Source organism: Leptonotus elevatus, chromosome 12, assembly GCF_054856555.1.
Source record: "Leptonotus elevatus isolate MCC_2025b chromosome 12, RoL_Lele_1.0, whole genome shotgun sequence".
Classification (NCBI taxonomy): Eukaryota; Metazoa; Chordata; class Actinopteri; order Syngnathiformes; family Syngnathidae; genus Leptonotus; species Leptonotus elevatus.
In genome coordinates this window covers 22,044,015-22,065,967 of record NC_141250.1, presented here as the reverse complement: position 1 = coordinate 22,065,967, position 21,953 = coordinate 22,044,015, and the positions used below count along the sequence as shown (strand labels likewise).

Below are 21,953 nucleotides of genomic sequence, written 5' to 3'. Positions count from 1 at the left end.
TGTCGTGACGTATGATTGACATCTCAATGTGTAAACTAATTTTCAACACCGGGTTTTATTTCACTGCTCATGTCGCATCAACTGATGTGTGATTTGTTTGTATGTTCTACTTCCATTTTCAGTTCTTGAACAATCCATTGGGACATTCTGTTGTTTGCAAGATCTATCCCGTACCAACTGACTGAACAATGATATCTAATGCTAATTTTTGATGGAAATAGTTGTGGGGGGGAAAACATTACTTCTCTGAATAGAAAAGACCTGAAACAAATACTTGAAGGCAAAGTTACTGAAGCAGTTGTTTGTTTGTTTTACCTTCAGGTCAGACAGTTCAACATGCAACAACTTAAAAGTCTTTCCAAGAAAGGTGCTATCTCAAAGCAGACAGTCATACAATATCAAATGTGAATTTTTCATTTGCACAATTCTCTCTACATCCTGTTCAGAACTGTAACTGGCATCTAAGCTAACACCATTACTGTACACACCGGTGCCGTATTTGCAGTATTCTTTCTTCAAACATCCAGTCGAACCCCAAATGGATCTCAATTATTGGCAAAGCACCCATGTTGGGATGATTATGTTGTGGATGATTGGAAACTTCCAAGAGTAGAGCGAGCTTCAAAATCCGTAATTTATTGCCTTCAAAGTTCCTACCAGTACATTTGTCCATTTAGTGTACATTTGTTTTCTGTTACGTTTCGCTGTATCAGTAACGAGGAGCTTGCAAACGTGTCACTGTCACCGCCGCATCGTGCTAACCACTTGTTTTATGCCTGCCATACGAGCAGTGACCGAGCGGCGCATCCCGCCAGCCGTTGTTGAGCCTCTGCCAGCAGGACCCCTTGCAGTTGTCTGACATCTTGTGTATTCCTTGACAACTTCTATTTTTGATACACAGTAAAAGGTTAGAAGGCATTGCATAAGTTCAGGTCTTCATTTCACAGCAAAGGTAGTATAGACCATTTGTTACTTAGCGGGTGCATGAAAAATTTGGAGAAAAAAAACCCCACACAAATGTAAATGTAATTTATTACCATTTGATTTTATTGACGTGTTCCATAGAAATTGGTATTTATACTTCCACATGACACCTGCAATAGGTCGTTTATATCATGTACATGCAGTACCATAAAGAAATGCACTCGAAGACAACCCGTCCACTGGTGTCGGGATGATGAAAGTGGAAGTTTCCAGGAAAGGAAACTTTGACCAATTAGACGTGCCAAGAAGTGAAGTCACAGCTGTCAGCTTAAGTGTTAGCCTGACACGCAAATAAAACCAAACATGTTGCCACAGCTTTGAGCATCGCAGACTTGTCGTCATTTGTGTAAATGTAGTAACACTGCTTATGTGTTTGGACTTTTGTGACAGTACACCAAAAATGCCCACCAGTCACTTTGAACCACCGTGTTTAAATAATTAAAAATAAAGTTGAAATAGAAGTATGATATGTAAATACCGGTATATACAAATGATATGTAATTTTTGACCTCTACAATCATTCCCAAAAAAAAATCCAAATTTCGTGTGTGTGTGTGTCAAAAAGTGTACCTTTTTGAAAGAAACATAATGGAAAATCCGAGGAAATGTAGTTTTACATTTTAAAATGGGTCGATATGATGGTCCATGATATCGCCGGAGGGTTAAGAAGGCATATGTTGCTACAGCAATTGAAATACGGGGAAACAATTTTATTCAGCAAATTTGCAGGTTTACGTACTTGAATGCGTGAATTCAACACATCATCGACCAACTCTGTGGGAGGTTTATTGTATTTATGAAGTCAAAATCTAATCAACAGCTGTTAATCCTATTCATTTAAATGCAGTTTTAGTTTGACCCAGTTTATACACCTGGGGCAAATCTGACCTGATTTCGAGCCTTATTCCCCGACATTAGCCGATGCTGAAAATGGACAAAGTCACGAGACGGTGGTCATTATAGCTCGGATATGCTGGTCGGGGCATTCCTCCTTGGTCCCAAGTTGCAAAGTTTGTGTGCAAACACGTGTGAAGAAAGCGGGCAGGTGAAGCTCGTAGTGTAAAAAACATCACGCTGCCCCGGCGCATTACCTCGTCTAATGTTACACGCATCAGTGTGTTTAAAATAGCCCGTTGGAGCTGCTGAGTGGTAAACGATGAGGCACACGCTCTCTGAAACTGCTCGGAGCTCTCACCCCGAGCGACACAACAGAGGTGGGAGGGGCCCAGCCAACACTCAAGAAACCTCGTAGTTTTGTTTTCCCATTTTTAATATTTTCTTACCATGCCCTGTCCTGTCCCATCGCATCTTATTTGCTACTCATTGCATCCATGCCTCACACGGTGGAGAAGTGCTTGGTTCACTGCTCTTGTCCTGTTCCATCCTGCCGTATATGCAAATATGCTGTATATATATTCGCAAAAGAAGAACAGATGGAAACGGGCGGGCATAGGTCGCTTGTCGGTATTGCGCATTTTCACAAAATTCGTTTAAAAATTTCAAATCATTGGGATGGAAACCTGACTAATGAAGCCTATTTGACACGAACCAACACAGACTGAAAGAAAGCGAGCTAAATACAAACAATTTGATGAGAAACACTGTGTCAATGTTTATGCGGTGGACGTGTACGATTATGTACGAGGACCCCACAGTTTTGTTTTTTGTGTTCTTTTTAATAAATTGAGCCTCCGGACTTTCAGTATGTTTGTTGCTCTGCGGTTCTTGCTGATCAGCCGCCGTGCGTTTACGACACTTGGACAAGCCACAACTTGCTGGAGGGAGCTGATTGGTAGATACAAGAAACAGGTGATAGCAAAAACCTAAATGTAGTAAAAGTCAACCAAAACACAGACCATGACCCAAAAAAAAAAACAGTAAACAAGCACACGGTAACTGAGCTTGCTGGTGACAACATTCTTTTTGCTGGCGACGGCACAAACTAGTTAATGGCACAATGTCAGAACCTCAACATGTTGATACCATTCCAAATCAATAACCCCACGACATGAAGCAATTCTGCCCTTTCCAGGCCCCGTCTGCTGATGCAGCGTTGCATGTAAGGTCAGGGTTGCATGAACAAAGACAAATTGCCTCCAAATGCCTTCAGTCAAAAGGCAGTGGCGAGCAAAACATGTGCTGTGAACTCTGCGTCACGCCATAAATCACCTGCGTGGCAGAATTGTTCACCGGGCACAGAATACCCGCCGGCTGGGATCTTGGTGTGGGTCCAAGAAGCCGTGGCGCCGATAATGAGATTACAGCGTTTCTGAGGGGCTGCAACGATCTCGCGCCGCTTCGCCATGTTTTAGCCTGCTTAGTTGAAAGCGGGTCTTATGAGGGAGGCCTCCGCCAAGGCATGCCTCTGCGCCACGCTGTTTCTATTAATATCCACACCCGGCAAGAAAGAAGCCCCCCCCCCCCCCCAATGCGGATTTTGTGCCACTCTGATACCTGATATGCTGTTACAATCTGACGACCTGCTTCGCACCCTCTATAGAATGAACCGGGCAGGTCATCTCGGCCAAACTGGACTGGGGTCAAGCCAGATGCTCTCCTCATCAACCCACCTTGGAATTGAAGTCAAGTGCAATATAACAACACTTTTCTGTGGAACAGACAACATTTTGTGACATGTCCGGGCATTGTGGAAAGAGTCCAAAAATGAAAGTAGTCATCTCTGCCAAGGACGTTTTTCCTCTGTATGTAGCGCTGGAGAACATAGGTGCATTTTTAGAACAGTGTGCTTAAAAAAAATATGACATGCATTGTTTTGGGGACCCGTACTTGCTTGTACTTGAGCTGAAAGGCCTGAAATGTGAAACTATCACTTCCATTCTTGATCTCTGGCTCCTCCCTGGATGGCAGCCATGTTCTGCACTTGAGACCTGAGATTCAAGGCCGTGGTTGTAAAATGGGCCATGGTGCCACTGCCACCTTCTGGTGGGCCTCCGCATACACAGATGACTGGATGGAACGCTCATATCACACTTATCATGAGCTCTTGTAAGGTCGTAGGGGGTCCTTTGTCACTCAACTCTTTTCAAGAGAATGTCATCCATACTTATTAGAAATGTCAGTTTGTGACGAATAAATGTCACAGAACAATGGATGTGTGTCATTTCCAGCCCTGAGATTTGTGATGTTGGGCTTGTGCCGATCAGTCATCATCAACATATCTGCAGGTTCATCAAGTTTTTAGGCATTCAAGCGTCCTGCTCGTATATTTTAGTGCATGTGGCCTCGATGAACATACAAGCTGATTTGTGAGACGGCTGAACCGTGAGCCGTATATCAAACTTTCAGGAGGAGTAAACACCTTCCTTTATTTTCTGTCCTTCCTGTGCTTGTTTGGCCTTCATATAAAATACTCCCGAGAATCATTTGAGTAGCTAATGTTATTGTTAATGAATGTTCGCAATGTTCAGAATTTTGCCAGATTGCAAAGTCGCAATTAGCCACATTTCTCCTCCAATGACTTGGAAGCTCAGCAGCAACTGTCAAACAAGATAGCATTTAGCATTAGCGCAAGCAATAATGCAACCGCTGGTCACCAGACTGACTACTGATTAAATTTGTTATAAATATTTCCTCGTGAGAATTTATTGTATATTTGATTTTCAAGGTAATTGTAGTGTTCCGGTTTTTAATTTAGAAAATTTGGTCACCCTAAAATAAACGTAAGAGCGTTTAACTTTTCACTTTTCATGTTATGATCAAACCGTAATCATATTTGTCACAATTTCTTTATTGCATAGCCTTCTATCATGCCCTTTTCCATGCCAAAACAAGTCAGACAAAAAAAAAAAGCAGAAGCTGAAACAGTCACTCAATCAATAAATAAACGTAAACCACACACAAACGTCATCGTAGCGAACAGTTCATTCGATTAAGCAACTCTTTCTCTGAGTCTAACATCCATCATGAGGCACCGCAACGCGCTGTTCACAAAATACAGAATAGCATTTCATACAAAACGTGTATCATCTTATTTCAAGAAAACCCTGCTGTGGGATTTGACACTATATATTTCAATCATTACATTGCAAAGGCGTAAAGAGTGTAACATTCTCTTGCTCAAGTTGCATGTTTTGTTGGATTAAAAACATTCCTCTGGTGGTTCTTGTGCACACCAAAACTTGAGAAATGACTGCAAAACACGGGGCAAGATTAACCTTGCAAATGCATTACAGTTTTTAGAACCGCCAATCTTACAAAATGATGCCGTCCATCCATTCATTCTCTAGAGCTTGATATTAATAGGCTGAGAGAGAAGTGGCATATTTTCTGGACTTGTCGACAATCAATCGCAGAGCACATATAGACCAACAACCATTCAGACGGACATTCACACCTGTGGGTAATTTCGAGTCTTCAATGAAAGGGAAATGCAGGTTTGGGAAATGTGGGACGAAGCCCAACCCCACACAGGAAGGCCAAAGCTGGACGACAATTTTTGCTTATCATTCAGTTAAAATAAAAATCGTGTTGTTTTTTTTAATTAGACAAATTTGCACGCTATGCATTTTCATGAACTTGGCATAATAAATGTAGATCTTGAATCACTGGGTCTGGGCCTCGACACACTTTGGCGAACATTTGCCAGTGAGAACTTGATCAGGTCTACGATCAGGAAGAATGAGCAAAATGTGAGAAGGAAGCCACTCAGGTAAGGTGTTTTTTTCTACTCCTGCTACTGAGCGGAATATCACCCAGAGCAAATTGTAGCTATTTTCGAATGACATATTTTCAAAATAAATACATCTCCTGAGATTCAAATACACATTTCTTGCCTTCCCTTTGAGAGTCAAAGTAGCCCTTGTGGCACACCCACAAATGCATCTGCTATGCTCTTTGCACATTTCGAAAACCAGACTAAGTAAAATGTGCCAACTTTTCTGATCCTGGTTACCGGTAGCACAAATTCAAGGCTTTTAATAAAGGGATGAAGGATTTTCTATCTCTGTATCACGTTACTAACCCTTAAAATAAAGCAATGTTTACAGCAGGTAATTTGCATGAGATCATTTCAGGTGTTAGAATAACATTTAACCAAAAATGCATTCAAAGTTACAAACACTGAGGTAACGTCCTGTGATATCTGAAGGCAGCTAAACAAACGAAAAAAAAGGATTCAGTCGATGTGTTGCTTGGCATTTTATGTCCTTTTGCCCACCAAGTTCAACAACTTGGACCTGAAGTTTCGACTTGGGCGAGCAGCAGCTCAACGTCCAACACGGGATTTTCCTCATATTATTCTGCAGCGTCAACGTCTCCTGTTCAGAAGCCTACTTTTAATGGGGGGCGGGGGAAGTCGGCAGAGCCGGTGCGACGGGACTGGTCGGGGTTTGTGGAGAGCTCTGGTAGGATCGGAGGAGAACTTTATGCTGAGTTGCCACCGCCTCTCGTCTGTGCTGCTGCTCGGTCAAGTATTCTTTGAGACGGGTGGTTGTAAAGGTGAGAGTCTGCCGACGAAGACGCATCAGGTAGGCGTCTTGAAGCCAAGAATTATTGAAGCAGTCCTTGATCGAAGGCCGGGCCCTGTTGAGGAAGGGACAAATGGTGCAAAATTGGATCATGTACTTGCTAGCCTTTGAAGCAGTCTTCCCCAACTGTCCTACTTTTGTGTTAAAAAATTAAATAAAATACTTTTTGGTGGTGCTGGGCCAAAGCCTTGTACCTCCAAAATCGTTACTGTTCAGGAGACCCCCAAAAACGTCACGTTTGCTCAACTATTAACATTATATCATCAAAGAGAACAAGCCATTTCCCACACTTTACCTTGATCAATAATTGGTAAAAATGACACAAACTAGTGTGGACTGACCAAAATTTTACATTTTTGACCCCAAAAATTTAAATTGACCAGATTGTGACTTATGATCAACTTGGGAGCAGTCCGCGGTCTACCAGTTGCGATTTGTCCCGGACATTTTCGTGAATTTATAAAGCCCCCCGGGTGTCGGGACAGGATGTAAAAAGGTGGACATGTCCAGCCAAAGAGGTATATTTGGTTACCTTGGTCATGATACTTAGTATGTAGTATGTGTCGACTCTGTACCGGTAATTTCGTTTTGGTTTCCAACATTACAGAAATCAACACATATGTTGGAAATGGAAGCAAAATTGGAGGTCCGTTTTCTTCTGTCTCATATTTTGCCCTTTCCCCGTCCCGAATATGCTCTCCAAAGACACTTGTTTTTACGCATGTTTTCTAGATTTACTGAGACGAGCAGTTTGACAGACGGATGAACACGAACTTCAAAATAAAACTTCTGTCAGAATCTGATCATCAATATCGCCCAATGGTTGGAAACTGCTGCTTTAAATTGAATAATACTTCTCTGGTTCAACTTACCAAGGGTAGCTACAGAGAATCGTTTTTAGGAACAGTGAGGCACTTTGGGACACGTTTTGGTAGAGTTTGGAGAGATCAAACTTGGCAGCATGGATCTTCATCTCAGTCTGCTGGGGATCATTTTCCATGAAAGGCGACCTGCCACTCAACCTGAACAAGCGAGAAGATTGAACCAATCACAAATGCCTTACTGATGTCAATGTCAGGCATGTTTGATCATTAGTTTCCCCAGTAAGCCAAATTAAAGGGCAATCATTAAAAGAAGCTCGTTTCACATAATTACGCCGCCTTTGTCGAACAAAAAACACTGGTGACAATTTTCAAAGAGTGTTAGCTGGAAGCTGTCTGAATGCAATCCTTACGTAATGAAAGTGATCACACCCACGCTCCAGATGTCAGCTGGGGGGCCCACCACATCCCCTTTCAACATCTCTGGAGCTGCGGGGACAGGAGACGAAAATAGGATTTAATGTTTTGCGTAAAAATGACATCTCATGCAGTGCAGTTAATTTGCAATAAGGCTTGATATAGTTTACTTGGGATGTGTTGTTCTAGCCACTCTACGTGAATAAAAGAAAATAAATGGAACATTGGACCAGTACAATTGCAGCATATGAAAATGTGCTGCAGTTGCCTTTGCTATCGTGACTACACTCTTTTTTTTCAAGAAGATCAGGGATTCCCAAATCACAACCAAATCGCGGTCTTACACATGCACTCCAGCGTTCCCACGGGTGGGCTAAACTGCTTGAGGAAAAGCGGGTTGAAGTTCTGGGCACTGCCAAAATCGATGATCTTGACGACGTTCATGTGCGTGACCATGATGTTCTCGGGCTTGATGTCCAGGTGGAGAATTCTTCTGGTGTGGAGGTAGTCCAACCCCTGGAGGGTCTGCACGATGTAGCTCACCACGTCATCCTCTGAGTAACGGAACCTCAAGAGAGCACATATGACAGTTATTAAATGATAGTAGTAATTAAAGCTTCGAGCCGCCCCTTTCTTCATGGCAAATCTTCAAAATAAAATACATTTGTGTGCAAGACTTCTGAAGAATAATCATAAGCAGTGGTGTCAAATCCGGGTCCAGAATGTAAAAACCGTGCCACAGTTCGGCACGGTTTCTACTCAACCGGCAAGTAAACGAGCTCCCACACTCAACTGGCAGGTAAACGAGCTTTCGTACTCAGATAAATGAGCTCCCAGGAACTCCTCGGGTGTTTGCTTACCTGCCGGTTGAATAGAAGCACCTGCGGCTAAAGTCAAACTGTGGAAGGGATTTCTCTTTCTGGACCTAGATTTGACAACTCTGGCCCTTAATTATTAGTAATTTAGTTGTAGTTGAGCACAGTCGTAAAGTTGTCACCTGTCTACGAGGCTTTGGAGCATTTCCTTGCCACTGCAGTACTCTGAGATAAGCACCAGGTATCGTGGCGTGACGTACGCCTCGTGCAGCACCATGATCCTGTCATGGTGAAGCGACTTGAGGATGTCGTACTCCTGCAGCACCGCCTGCTTAGTCTCGGCCTCGTACGGGACGATCTTGGCCATGAACAGGTTTCCGGTGGCATTTTCACGGCATTCCCGGAGCACGCCGAAGCGGCCCCTGTATCATGAAGAATGATCACAGTACAATAAGTGACCATTTTCCACCAATTTTCTTCAAACTTTCAAGAATTATTGTTTTATAAAGACTCTCAAATTCACAACTCACAAGAACTTGTTTGTACCTGGCTTTCTCGTCCATGAAGGTATAAGGTTTCTGAGGAACTCCCTGGCGCAGATATCCCTCTCCAGCCTTGCCGAGGGGTGTCCTTCTTCCAGAGGGTGTTACCCGTCCCGACGGGGTGATCCGTCCTGACGGGGTGATCCGTCCTGACGGGGTGACCCGCCCCAACGGAGTACCGCGACTGTCCCCACCCTGCAGCGCTGGCGTCAAGCTTTGCAACACCACCACCGGGGCGGAGACTTTAACAGCAGAGACGGAGGTCGTGGTGATTGTTGGTGTGACGGTGGATTGAGAAGATGGTGTAACACGAGCAGTGGCAGTCGGCGCATACATCGGCACTGAGGAGATGGGTTTGCCGATGATGGGAATGGTTGGGGCTACAGGAGAGGGAGCTTTGTTGTTAATGATCACCTTTACAGGGGTCTGTGGTTTGGGTGGGACGACAGGAGGAGTTGTTGGCTTGGTTTGAGGTTTGCCCACATTGATGCTGAGCGTGGACTTTGCTTTGCCTGATGAGGTTTGCACAGTCGTGTTGGTCTGAGACGTTGCTGGTTCAGAAGGGACCGTGCTGATGGATGGCATCTGCTTAATTTCAACTTGCGCCGTCGGCTGAACGGGTTTCGGGGATGGGGATTTTGCTGACGGTGGAGGGACAGGTGGGGTGGGTATCTGCATTGGGGTGGGTATCTGGATCGGGGCAAGTGTCTGCTTCAGGGCAGGTGTTTGCGTCGGGGTGGGCGTCTGCGTCAGAGCAGTTGTTTGCGTTGGAGTGGGAATCTGCGTCGGGGCGGCCGTCTGCACCGGGGCGTTACTTGGAGCCAGTTTCATTGGTGGGATTTTCATGGATGACATCTTCAACACAGGGCCTGAAGGACATGATGCTGGGCTGGTCTTGACCACCACTGGTGCACTGGACTCTGGTTCTAAGGAAAGAAAGGACCTTAATATAGTTTTTCAAATAAAAAAATGGGGCTGTTTACAAACAAAAATAATAGGCTATATAATCATGTAAAGAACCTTGATGCAAACTTAAATTCTCAACATACTGAATATGTTTTGCAAATACCTGAAGCAACCAGTCGCACAAGTTCAGAAAGGTTGCTGTATGGGCCTTGGCCAGCCTTGTTGACACAAGCCACCCTAAATCTGAACGCGCCCCCTGCTGGTAAATCAACTGCATTGTAGTAACAGTCTGCCACCCCTGTGGCCACCATCAACCAGTTGGTCTCTCCTGTGGGACAAAGATAAATAAATCCATAAAATAAAGCCATATTGCTGTCAAACATCTCTCTTTGTTGTTATTGATGTGAGTTATGTGTGCATTGGTTTGTACGTGATGACTAATAGAAACATTTGTCACTATCAGCTTCAATTGCTAACACTTTTATGGGGCTTTATGCGCGTAATTTGAACACACACAAGTTAACACTATTTTTGCTGTATATTATTAATATCACATATCAGAGCCTTGCACAAACTGTCAATGTCTCGTCCCTCACATCTACAGTACTTATGCAACTCTCTTTTCATGGTGTGTTTCCATAGCAACTTTTGTTTGAACAATGTCTTTGTTTGCTTTAGTGACCCATTCGCATGTTCTTTTTGATCTAAAATAAATCAGTCTTTATTTTATTTTTATTTTTAATTTTTCCCCCCAGAAATCAGTCTTTATTATTAACGAAAGCTATTCAATGTCTCTCATTCATTCATATGGGCTGTAGATTAACACCGATTGAAACAAACTCACTCCAACCAATCTAGTTCTAACCTTCAGTCTTCCTCTCCAGCGAATATGTGCAAGGTGCGGTGGTGTCGGAGGGTCTCCACAGCACCAACGCTGTGTTGTTGTACTTCTGAGGGATTTCGGGTGTTCCGGGTCGATTGGGCAGACCTTTTCACATAAACAATGTAAAACCAATAAAGTTGGCCATCTCCCCTCCAAACCTGAACCAAACTGCACCAAACTGTTAACTATTCATTTTGTAGCGCCAACAAGTTGCTGCTGCAGCACACACACAGAAAAAAATCTTACGTGCAAGGGAAATTGTGCAAGAGGTGGAAGCAGAAGCCAGGGGGCTTGTCGCAACACATTCGTAAACCCCTGCGTCCTTTTTGGTGGTCTGCATAATCATCAGAAGCTGCCTGCCGTCAGGGCAGGCTATCATGTTCATCCTTGCGTCTATATGCAAAGGTTTCTTATCTGAAGCAAAAGATGCGCATAGAAGTCATGAATACAGCGACTGTATATTGTCGATTAATGGTTTTGATTACGCTTCGATTTTTCAGCGTCATTTATTTGCCTTTACTTCACACCTAGCAACAAGAGAGTATTCATAGTTGGGTCGTACCTTTCATCCAGGTGATGTGTGGGTGAGGGCTTCCTGCAGGCAAGCAACTGAGTGTCACTGGATCCCCCTCAAGCAGGACGTGATCTCTGAGCTTAATGTGGAACACTGGAGGAAAATCTGAGACAAGGATTTAACACATACAATACAAATGGAGAAGCATTGTCTGTGTAATGAGAGTAAAGTATTGTGGACATACCGGATACCAGTCTGGAGTACTGGCGAGATGGCTGGGAACTGGTTTCTCTGGAGATGGCCGTGGGTATATCTGGTTGCGACACGGCCTTGGATCGTCTGCCTCGGGTCAGACCCCATCGATCCCAACGAGATCTTCGCTCCCCTTCAACACCTATCCAAGAACCGTCAAGTTTATATGACCGCCTTAAAACAAGATTTTGTACAGAGAGTCCTCGGTTGTCGTGAACCGAGAAGAACCCCCTTTACTTTACAATGAAGATGCATCAATCATACCCTTTGACATGTCTGACTTCAAGCTGGACATTGAGTCCAGTGACTCGGATGAGGCCCCATTACTGGCCTGAGATGCCAGCTGGTTCTGGGGAACATTGGGAACTTTCATTCCACGGTTTTCTGATGTTGCCCGACGAAGCATGGAAAGAATTGGCGTTTTCTTCGGCTCCTTTTCTTCCGAAACTTTTCTTTCTTCAGAGTAGCTGCGAATCCTGGTTGAGATGCCGGCCACTGTTGATTCGATCTTCTTACGTATCGTCAAGACTGGAGAGTCATTGGACTTTTTAGGCTCCTTTTCCTTTTTTCCAACAGAGTTATCAGCTCCACCATCCATGCGCATCATCTCCACCTCCTTCTTATCTTGTGATCCTCTTCTTCCGAGTGTCCAAGACAACTTACGTCTTGAAGGCACTGACTCTTCTTCTTTGGTCACTTCCTCTTTGCGTTCCGTTGAAGGAGTTCTCTTTAACCGCAGGGAAAGCCTCCTCATAAAACCTTGGTCCTTTTGCGCTTCACGAAGATCCTGGACCGATTTGGACTTCTCCTCAAGTTTCCTCTGTGCCAATTCCAGGGGGGCACCCATTGGACCCGGCCTGTATATTACTTCACCTGACTCTGTTGAATCTGAAGACTTAACAGGTGATTTGTCCTCATTCTTTGATCGAGACAAAAATTTCAAAGTTCTTGTCAGGGAAGAATCACGTTTTTTGAAGCGGGCCTCAAAAATCTCTTCAGATGAAATGTTTTCGAGGTCCACTCCTACGAAAGCTGGAGAGGAATGTGTGGTTGTCTTTGGCGGACTAGGCTCTTTTGCTATGGTTTCTGGTGAGGCCACTCGAGCGTACACGGCCGGATGCTCGGTAGTTTTGGGTGATGATGATGCAGTTACAAACACATCGGTTGATGCAGGAGCTGATGAGGTATGGAGGACATCAACAGGAGTAGACGGGCCGAGAGGTGTGCCATTGAGAGGTTGAATGGAAGGAACCATGATTGTCTGCATAATGCTAGCATATGCTGAAGTCCTTCCATCCGGAAGAAGAACCTGTGCAGGGGGTGAGGGTGTTGAATAAGGTGGAACTTGTCTTGTGGGGTCAGAGTATTCTTGTGTTGGTCTTATGGTAACTGCACTTACGGTAATAATCTCTGATGATAGACCAGGTGTTATTTCCTTCTCTTGTAATTTTTTTTCAGTTGCATTTTCTTCATGCACATTTTCTGTTCTTTCATCGTCTTCTTTCACTTCTTCCACTTCTTTTTCTTTTTGTTCTTTTGTCTCTACTTCTTTCTCCACAATTTCAGAGCTTTGGACGGCGACAGATAGTGAAGAAACAACATGGTCCACAACCTCTGATTCATTCAGTACTTCCTCTGATATGCTCAGGTCCTTCTCAGAGAAGCCGCTTGTGCTTGACCTCTCATCAAAATTACCGTCTGTGACCACCACATCTTTCTCTTTACTGACGGTTTCATCAGATGTTGTGTCTTTATCCTGTAATAATTCCTTGCTTTCATTTTTAATGAATTGGACGTACTCTGGCGTCAGTGGTTTTGGCGAAGGCTCTCGAGGAGTCACTGGGCGGGAGTCTAGCTTGATTTGCTCGGTGAGAGCTGACATGGATATAGCTTCCTTGAGTCGTCGCTCTTCCACCTGTGCCAAAGGAATCTCGAGGGGAGCTCCTGAACGTCTGTGTAAAGCTATCGGTTCTGAATCACCCTGACTGAAGGAAGCACTTTTGCTCAATACCTTGGGTTTAGAAATGTCGTCCCTGAGTGAGTCACTGGTTGCTGCTCTCGTCAACGAAGGGGGTCCCAGGCGGATGTTGCGAGAATAGCGATCTGAGGAGATTGCACCTTTTTCATCACCCATTCCTAATGTTTCTAATAGAGGACCTCGCAGACCACTCATCTTTTTGTCCACAGAACCTCCACGAAGCAATCGTTGTCTCATCAGCTCTAGCTTCAGAGCGTAATCTTCTTGGCTCATCTTGGCAGTTCCTGGACTGGTGCTCCGCTTTGGAAGTTCCATTGAAGCGGCTTTCTTGAGAACTTTTCTACCACCCTCTTGGTTTCCTTCTGAAACTCCTTCCTCTGGCGTGATCCTAAGTAGCAAAGCACTGTCGGCTGAACCTCCACGTCTCAACTCTCCTTTTCGTCTCACACTGTCAGGCTTGTCAGACTCCATGCTGGAACCCCTTTGCAGAGGCTTTCGTTTCAGAGCTTTCTGAGGCAGCTCTGCAAGTAGTTCTTCATCTGAGGAACCCATATCATTATCTTTTATCGTTCTTTCATGTTGACGACTTTTAACCGTCAATTCAAGGTTTTCTTTGTTCATTTCAACTTCATCGTGTTCTGCTGTCTCTTGGAGAGAAGACGCTGACTGTTTACATGCTCCGTTTTGTTTCGCTGAGTCTTGCTCATTGGTCTGGATGTCATTCAGTGACATCCTTGATCCAGAAAATTCCATGTTGAGTGGCATTGGAATGAAAGGAAGTTCATCAATGTCTTCATCAGAGTCAGAGGATGAGGAAGGCAAAGGTGAAGCGTCTTTAAGATGTCTGGGGACTGCGATGGAGATGTGACTTGAGGAGTCATTCAGCAACTCAGGAATGGACCTCATGACCATTTTAGATTTGTAGCTGATTATTGAACGCTGAAAAAAAGAACAAAGAAAATGTTGTTACATTTTCTTAATATAACAATATATGATTGACTAGGAAATTAAAAGACATTCTTCATTACCTGCCATTTTCTGCGAGATACGAACTTCTTCAGTGCATCTGTATTTATAACTGACCCTTTACTGAGAGTCTGTAAGAAAGAAAAAGTATATATTTTTAAGGCCATTTCAAAAGAAATCAGATATGAATAAGGTTATTCACAATGAATAAAGTTTTAAAGACATTTTGACATGCTTTACCTTGAACCAGGGTTGTCTAAGACATTCTTGAGTATCAGGTCTCCTAATAGAAAATACATATATACATATATATGTACATTTCATACATTTCTACAAAGACTATGATACCTAAGGATTTCAAAAAGGGGTCACTCACAGTCTGTCTGCTACAAGCAGTTTAATGATGAAACCTTTAGCTTCTCTGGAAAGATTAGCAAACATGGTTTCCTCAAAGGCCACATTGTAGTTCCTGATATTCAGCACGGAGCTGCGGTCATTTTCACCAGCAAATGGAGAAACTCCTGTCAGACTGATGACAAGAATCACATTTACATTTCTGAATAGGCTCATTCTTCAAGTCTTCAATCAAATAACTCACCACAGGTATGCAATAACTCCGACTGACCTAAGGAACAGGAAGACAAATGTGAACCTGAAATGTTTGCAGAGAAAGTGGAACACACTTCACATCGCAAATGCAGATACCAGATATCAGTTGCCTTTGACACGGGGGTCTGGTTCACAATTTCTGGCGCAACAAATTCTGGACTGCCGTATTTGCAATACTGAGCCTCTTCGGGCGTGATTTCCACCGCGTTGCCGAAGTCACAGATTCGGAGCTGATCGCTGTGTGCGTCGGCCATAAGGATGTTGTCAGGCTTAAACGAAAAATAAATAAATAAATGTAAAAACATTTTTCTATTGCGGGTATTCCCGTAAATCATATAATTCTTTACAAAATGTCCATATCCATCCATCCATCCATCCATGCCTTTTTTATAGTGCATAATTGGAACTTGTAGAAATGATTTACCTTGATATCTAGGTGTATGATGTTAAGATGATGAAGATAATCAACTCCATCCAGCAACTGTCTAATACACGACCGTACCTAGCATACAAAAAGGATGTTAACTGTAACTTGTCAATAATTTGCTGTATGGCCGTAAAACATTAGCCTACGTGAAACTTACATCAGACTCCATTAGTGTAGATTTCCGTGTGAATCTGTCAAGAATCTCCTCGTGGCATCTTTACACGTGGATTCAGGTAAATAATCTTTAGATGCAATTGGCAATGGCAATGAGGTCAGGTGCAAAGTCAAAATGTTAATATCAACTGTTCATATGGCAGCATCCCCTCAACCTTTGAAGCACTTCCAAGCAGGGATAATGAGGATACAGTTCAGTGATGATGATGACTGTGTTCTTTTTCTCAAAGGCATCGTGGAAGAAGACAACTCGCTCCTGGTCCATCTTGGAGAGCAAGCTCATCTCTCGCAGAGCTGACGTCTTCTTCTTGGCCCGTGTGGAAATGAACTTGGCGGCGTACTCCATTTTATCCACTTTCTGGCTCACGCGTTTCACATAGGAAAATGCACCTCTGAGGGGAACAACAATTGTTTCAAAATTGACTTTGAGTTACTTCAGTTGAAGCATTAAGAAGCTAGAAAACTTGCCTATACGTGACATATGCTTATAGATTATGCCTTACCTTCTAATTTCCTTGTGAACATCATAATGGTCAGTCAGTCGTCGCATTTTTCTCAAAATGGCCGCCTCGTCTTCCATCGGCTCCTCTTTGCTTAAAGCTATAATTGATTATGAGCTTGATGAGTGTATCATTTTAAGGAAAGAAAAAATGTGCGAGAGTATAAGTAGTTCACCTTCATGAACGGTGAGTTCGGCTTTACAGGACACGGAGCCTGCCAAGTTCCTCGCCGTGCAGGTGTACACTCCTGAATCCTCCGGGCAAGCGTTGAGCACCACCAGGGAACATTCGTTATCGTCGTACACAAATGTGAAATGGCTGCCCTCTGAGAGTAAGATATCACCCTGAAACAAACACATACAAATGATACGACTTTGATCAGTTCTGTTTTAGACTGACTGGTCTTCACATCTGACTTGAGATTGAAAGCTACAAACCTTGAACCAGAGGATGTCAGGAATTGGCCGGCCCTCCACAACCACAGCAAAGCGAGGGGACTCCCCAGAGCACACGTCGATATCCTCCATTATAGTCTCAAATGTTGGAGGAGCTGTGGACAGACTGGCATTAGGAAAATGCTACATAGGCGCTTGGTACGAGTGCAGACCTCCAGCAAGTTGGGGAAAATGTGGGCTCTTTTCTACATTAGGGTTGTGGGTGAGCTGGAACCTATCCTAGATGACTCTGGGAGAGAGGCACGGTACTTATGAAATAGTCCAACAGTAGTCGAACGAAAAGCTCATGTCTTAACAGATGTGAGCTGTTGTCAGCTCATGGTTTTTAGCCCCATTGCCGCATGTTTGATGCGAAGTCTCTTCAAGGCTACCAAGATGTCGACATGAAGAACAAAGGCGATGGTATTGCAGCCTACCTGCAATTTCCACGCTGAATGTGCAACTGTCACTCCCATGCTTGTTGGAAGCCACAAACATCAACTCTCCAATGTCGGCGCTCTTCACTTTCGTCAGCGTCAGTGTGTGCTGATCGTCATCTGGCATTGTCATTTCGTACACGCCCCGTTTGTTGTCCAAGACCACTCCCCTCCTGTGGATGTTGTTTACCATTAGAGACCCGCAAACTGTCACTGAGAATTTACACAGACGATGCCTTGTACGAGTGACAATACCTTTTCCAGATGGCGGCAGCATTGACATGATTGATGGTGATGGTGATGGTTACCGACTGGTTTTCCATCACATGTACCATTTCTGGTTTATCAATAATCACCGGCGCTTCTTGAAGATAGGGACCTTGAACCCACAGCACAACTGTCACAATAAGACCAGATGCTTTCAAGTGACAAAAGCTATACCTCGGTCCAGCAGTTGCACTGGCTCTGTGGCAGGTGAGGGCTTGCTAAAGGCCTTGGAGGTGATGGTCAAAACCCTGAACAAATAGCGCACACCTTTGGACAGTGTGCTGATGGTGTAAGTGGTCTTCTTCAGGCCAGATGCGATAATTGTCCATTGGATGGAGCCGAAAGCTTGTTGCTGGATGGCGTACATCAAGGAGTTGGGCTCTGTGGAAACAACAACTCAAATGTAGACAAGAATGGCACAACAAGAGTTCTTATCAAGTGTGATGTCCTTTCCATAAGACAAAAAGTATTTTAGTACCAATGGAAGGATCCAGTCTCCTTGGCTTCCTCCAGCTAAGAGTGATCACTTTGCCAGTGATCGATTCTATCACTGGGGTTCCGTCAGGAGGATCAGGGAGGATATCTGAAGAGGATTTTTTTTAAACATGGAAATAAATACCATCAAATTAAATTGACATTACGCATCTCTGATTTTGTTGTCTCGTTTTTAAAAAAATTGCATACTTAGGGAACTGGCAGGTCAATAAAACAAAAACAGGGGTTCCTGAACCCAAACGTTTTGAGAATCTCTGATATATGGCATTTTTAAAAAGTTTAAATACCTGTGACGTAGAGATGAGCGTAGCAAGTGGCCTTGCCAATTTTGTTGGAGATGACGCTCTTGTAGACCCCACCATGCGCGTGACACACTGAGCGGATGACCAGACTGTGGACATCGCGAACTGAAAAGAGTTGACAAAGCATTGCAAGGATGACGGTCCTATCCTGATGTCTGGTAGAATCCTTTCATTGAGTCTTGAGTTTTTCCCTTACATTGTGTCATCCGTCTGTCCTCCGTGCTTTCGATTCTTTTGCCGTTGTGGAACCAGGCAATGGTGGGATATGGCAATCCAGCCACTTTACATTTGAGAACTGCTTCCTTCCCTTCAATGACATCCAGATCATAAAGGGGCTTGATGAAGTCAGGCATTGTGAAACGCTCAACTTCATTCTCAGGGACCTCGGGCTCCTCTGGTATGGATGGCATCTTCTCCAGTTTAGCCCTGCGGGAAAAATAAATAGTCCATAAATGAAGCTAATACCACAACATCCAAAAAAGGTTTTGATTATGATCCTACATCTGTGAGGAGATAGCCGGCCGCGGCTCTTGTATGTACAGTTCAGCAGAACATTCGGCCTCGCCGTGACTGTTAGTCGCCGTCACAGTATAGAAACCTTCATCATCATTGGTCACGTGAGAGATGATGAGGGAGTGACGACCGTTCTCACGAAGAATGCGAACATCCTCACTCTCGGTGAGCGGGTGATCTGCTGAGAAACAGCATTCGGTTATGCCACTGATTACCAAGCACATTAGTGTGCCATGAGAGATCATCATTGTCCAATTTCACTTAGTTACTTTTCCAATCTAAAATCTCAAAACTGACCGCGACGCCGATGTGATGTTTGAAGACATTTTTAGTGAAACTCACCAAAATGGGTCCAGATGACTTTTGGTGGCGGCGTCCCACTGACTTTGCAGTCAAATCGAGCGTTGCGGCCCTCGATGACTTCCAGAACGTCCAGTTTGCGAGTAAAGAGAGGCTCAATTGAAGGAATCACTCGTAGTTTCCCACATGATGTAACTTCCTCTGAAATATATAAAAATTCGATTTCGAAATGCCCTTTTATAATGAGAAATATCCAGTAATACCTAGAGAATGAGAAAAACTATGGCGTGACAATTGTCTTATGATTCATGACGAACATATATCATGAAAAAGTTATGAAGACTATGGAGCTGTTTCAAATTGTGAGAAAAAAAAGCATTATAGTATATTATATGTCACCTTTATAACACTTACCTTTAGCTGTGCTCAGCTTGCACGTGTATGTCCCGCTATCATCCTCATGTACTGAATTAAGCAGCAGGCGACATTTCCTTCCATCAAAGTGCATTTTGCAGTTGAGCAGCGCAGGCTGGATCAGTTTCCCATCGGCCAGCCAGTCCACGTCTGTGTCTTGTGGCCCGATCACGTGACACTCAAACAGTACCGTCTCGCCCGCGTTCGCTGTGATGTCTTTCACTGGCCGGATGACAGCCAAGCTGGGCTCGACTGGTGGTACTGGGCAGAAATAAAAATAGAATTTTCTTTCAATCTTTTGAGAAGAACAGAGCAAAAAAACAAATCAACAGCAGCATAAAAACAATATCTTCTCGACGAGAAAGGCAGTGAGGACCGGGGACGTGACAATTGGCAACCAGGACAGGGCAGGAAACATGAGCAGTGTCCCCTGGATAGGACGACATGGGACAAGAGCAGTGACCCAGGCAGTGCTACCAGTGTGTGGTGGTAGTAGTAGTGAGAGAGCAACAACCCAGTAAGACAGTGCTACACCCTGTGAGGAAAGGATGTAGCGAGTGACAAAATGGATGGCACAGGACAGGACAGAAGCAGTGTGCCAGACAGTGCTACAGGTGTGTTTGGTGGGAATTGGCAGTTCTACACTGTATGAGGAATGACAAGTAGCATATAGGACAGGACGGGACAGGAGCAGTGAGTGGAAATGGTCTTTATTGCATTATTACCTTTGACGTCCAGCTTCCCTTCACACTGTTTTGTTCCAAACTCATTGATGATCTTGCAGGTGTAAATCCCTGCGTCTGACCTCAGGGCCGACTTGATGGTCATTTCAAAAGTGCCGTTCTCAGTCTCCCGCACTATATGGCGTGGGCCACTTTTGACCGTAACTCTGTCTCTCAACCTGTACGAATAAAATCAAATTGATTATCAACTCAAGTTCTGTAACTACCGTGGCCATAGTTAACGACACCTACCAATACAGCAAAGGTTTTGGTTGACCACTTATTCGTACAAACATGGTGACTTCCTGTCCTTCAACAACGGCTTGATCAGTCATTGTTACCTGTTTAACATGGGAGAAAAAAACGGAACTCGGAATGCAGCTTAGTTTTGTTTATGTGTTAAGAAACGTAACTATGGAATCACTATAAATGGCAACAAACACAATTGGCATATTCCAATGCCTCATATGAAACTAAATTGTCGCATACGATCAATACAAAACCCACAGTACTCCAAAATGTAAAACTGTTGAGGTTTTTAATCGTCTCTCACCGGGAATGCAGGAGGTTTCTTAAATTTGGTGTCAAGTGTCCTCCTCGGTTGTTGCGAACTAAAATCCATGGCTTCCTCCAAGGGACTGAGATACTCCTCGTCCGATGTGATGGGGCTGCTGATGTCCATCGGAACACCCAGGACACCCTTAGGCTCTTGAATGGGTTCTGCCAAATTGCACATTCACGTAGTTCATGAAATCTGATGAGAGGTAAAGCCTTTGATGTGTTTACTTGTTGTTTTATATAGACCACATTCTCATTATTTGGAGAAACCCTTGACATTAACTTGATTGTTAAATGTCAAATCCAAACAATAACAGATTTTCACTGAGACAAGCAACTGAGCCCCAGTGAGCAATTTATAGGTTCAGTTTTGCTCTTTGTTGCTATGGTAACTATAAGTGTGCTTGTAGAGCTGGGATATATTGCACATACAACTGGCTGAGCAACGGAAAAGAACGGGAGCAGGAGAAGAAATGTATCAGCACATCATCAGTTGTCTCGTTAGTGAAGAGACACATGAATGTTTTTAATGCACGGACACAAAAATGATGTCTGATTAAGTAAGCTTTGATTGCCCTCAAGAAGTCACTAATACTAACGATGCTTAATGTTTAAACAGAACACACCTGCTTTAATTGTGAGAGTAGCATTGCTGGTCACTTTGCCCTCCTGGTTCACAGCTGTTACACTGTAGGTTCCACCGTCGTACATTTGGGCCGATTTTACGAGTAGACTGTGTCGTTCGCCTTCCACTTTGACGACAAAATTGGAAAGGCTGGTGATCTCCATGTTGTCTTTTGTCCAGGTGACTTCAACACAATGACATAAGACATTATTAACACTTGCTAGATTGCTTCATGTGCATTCCTTGATGGAAAACAGTCTTTTTGTTTGTTTGTATGTAAAAAGAGAGCCTGCCAACCAAATCAAGTGTAAATTAAGCAACCAACTTTTTTGTTATTTATTTCTGAAAATGTGTCTCTGAGCGTGCTCTTCTGAATTTATCACAGCTTATCTAATTGTTCAGTTTGGTGAGAGTGCCAACTATTAGGACCTCGGTTTTGAAACTGTTCAATTTGAAGAAAATGGATGAGAGGACAACGGGAGAAGGTGTAAGGGCTGATGAAGGTTTGGAAAAGAGGTAGCGCTAGATATCATCTGCATAACAGTGAAAGTTAATGTTATGTTTGTGGAAGATATAGCCATGCGGAAGAATATCAATGAAAAGGAGGGGCCC

The 21,953-nt window shown here is 43.8% G+C and overlaps 1 protein-coding gene across 1 annotated transcript in view; it reads right to left on the bottom strand.

Annotated features, from left to right (window-relative positions):
- Positions 1 to 4,848: 4,848 nt before the first annotated feature.
- The window catches only part of spegb (striated muscle enriched protein kinase b), a 31,310-nt gene continuing 14,205 nt past the window's right edge, over positions 4,849 to 21,953 (bottom strand). The window contains exons 6-41 of the mRNA XM_086091635.1: positions 21,343 to 21,525; positions 20,712 to 20,878; positions 20,411 to 20,499; positions 20,162 to 20,337; positions 19,437 to 19,697; positions 19,065 to 19,223; positions 18,711 to 18,903; positions 18,406 to 18,635; positions 18,195 to 18,314; positions 17,891 to 17,995; positions 17,587 to 17,793; positions 17,401 to 17,524; positions 17,146 to 17,318; positions 16,712 to 16,824; positions 16,450 to 16,618; positions 16,278 to 16,374; positions 15,966 to 16,166; positions 15,758 to 15,815; positions 15,598 to 15,675; positions 15,270 to 15,442; positions 15,163 to 15,189; positions 14,941 to 15,093; positions 14,805 to 14,847; positions 14,627 to 14,695; positions 11,885 to 14,537; positions 11,613 to 11,762; positions 11,417 to 11,533; positions 11,101 to 11,268; positions 10,837 to 10,959; positions 10,135 to 10,299; positions 9,070 to 9,991; positions 8,706 to 8,945; positions 8,053 to 8,276; positions 7,705 to 7,780; positions 7,343 to 7,492; positions 4,849 to 6,525 (exon numbers count right to left, since the gene is read on the bottom strand). Of these exons, the coding sequence (XP_085947761.1) occupies positions 6,279 to 6,525; positions 7,343 to 7,492; positions 7,705 to 7,780; positions 8,053 to 8,276; positions 8,706 to 8,945; positions 9,070 to 9,991; positions 10,135 to 10,299; positions 10,837 to 10,959; positions 11,101 to 11,268; positions 11,417 to 11,533; positions 11,613 to 11,762; positions 11,885 to 14,537; positions 14,627 to 14,695; positions 14,805 to 14,847; positions 14,941 to 15,093; positions 15,163 to 15,189; positions 15,270 to 15,442; positions 15,598 to 15,675; positions 15,758 to 15,815; positions 15,966 to 16,166; positions 16,278 to 16,374; positions 16,450 to 16,618; positions 16,712 to 16,824; positions 17,146 to 17,318; positions 17,401 to 17,524; positions 17,587 to 17,793; positions 17,891 to 17,995; positions 18,195 to 18,314; positions 18,406 to 18,635; positions 18,711 to 18,903; positions 19,065 to 19,223; positions 19,437 to 19,697; positions 20,162 to 20,337; positions 20,411 to 20,499; positions 20,712 to 20,878; positions 21,343 to 21,525 (8,603 nt within the window). The 3' untranslated portion in view covers positions 4,849 to 6,278. The remainder of the gene's footprint in view (positions 6,526 to 7,342; positions 7,493 to 7,704; positions 7,781 to 8,052; positions 8,277 to 8,705; positions 8,946 to 9,069; positions 9,992 to 10,134; positions 10,300 to 10,836; positions 10,960 to 11,100; positions 11,269 to 11,416; positions 11,534 to 11,612; positions 11,763 to 11,884; positions 14,538 to 14,626; positions 14,696 to 14,804; positions 14,848 to 14,940; positions 15,094 to 15,162; positions 15,190 to 15,269; positions 15,443 to 15,597; positions 15,676 to 15,757; positions 15,816 to 15,965; positions 16,167 to 16,277; positions 16,375 to 16,449; positions 16,619 to 16,711; positions 16,825 to 17,145; positions 17,319 to 17,400; positions 17,525 to 17,586; positions 17,794 to 17,890; positions 17,996 to 18,194; positions 18,315 to 18,405; positions 18,636 to 18,710; positions 18,904 to 19,064; positions 19,224 to 19,436; positions 19,698 to 20,161; positions 20,338 to 20,410; positions 20,500 to 20,711; positions 20,879 to 21,342; positions 21,526 to 21,953) is intronic.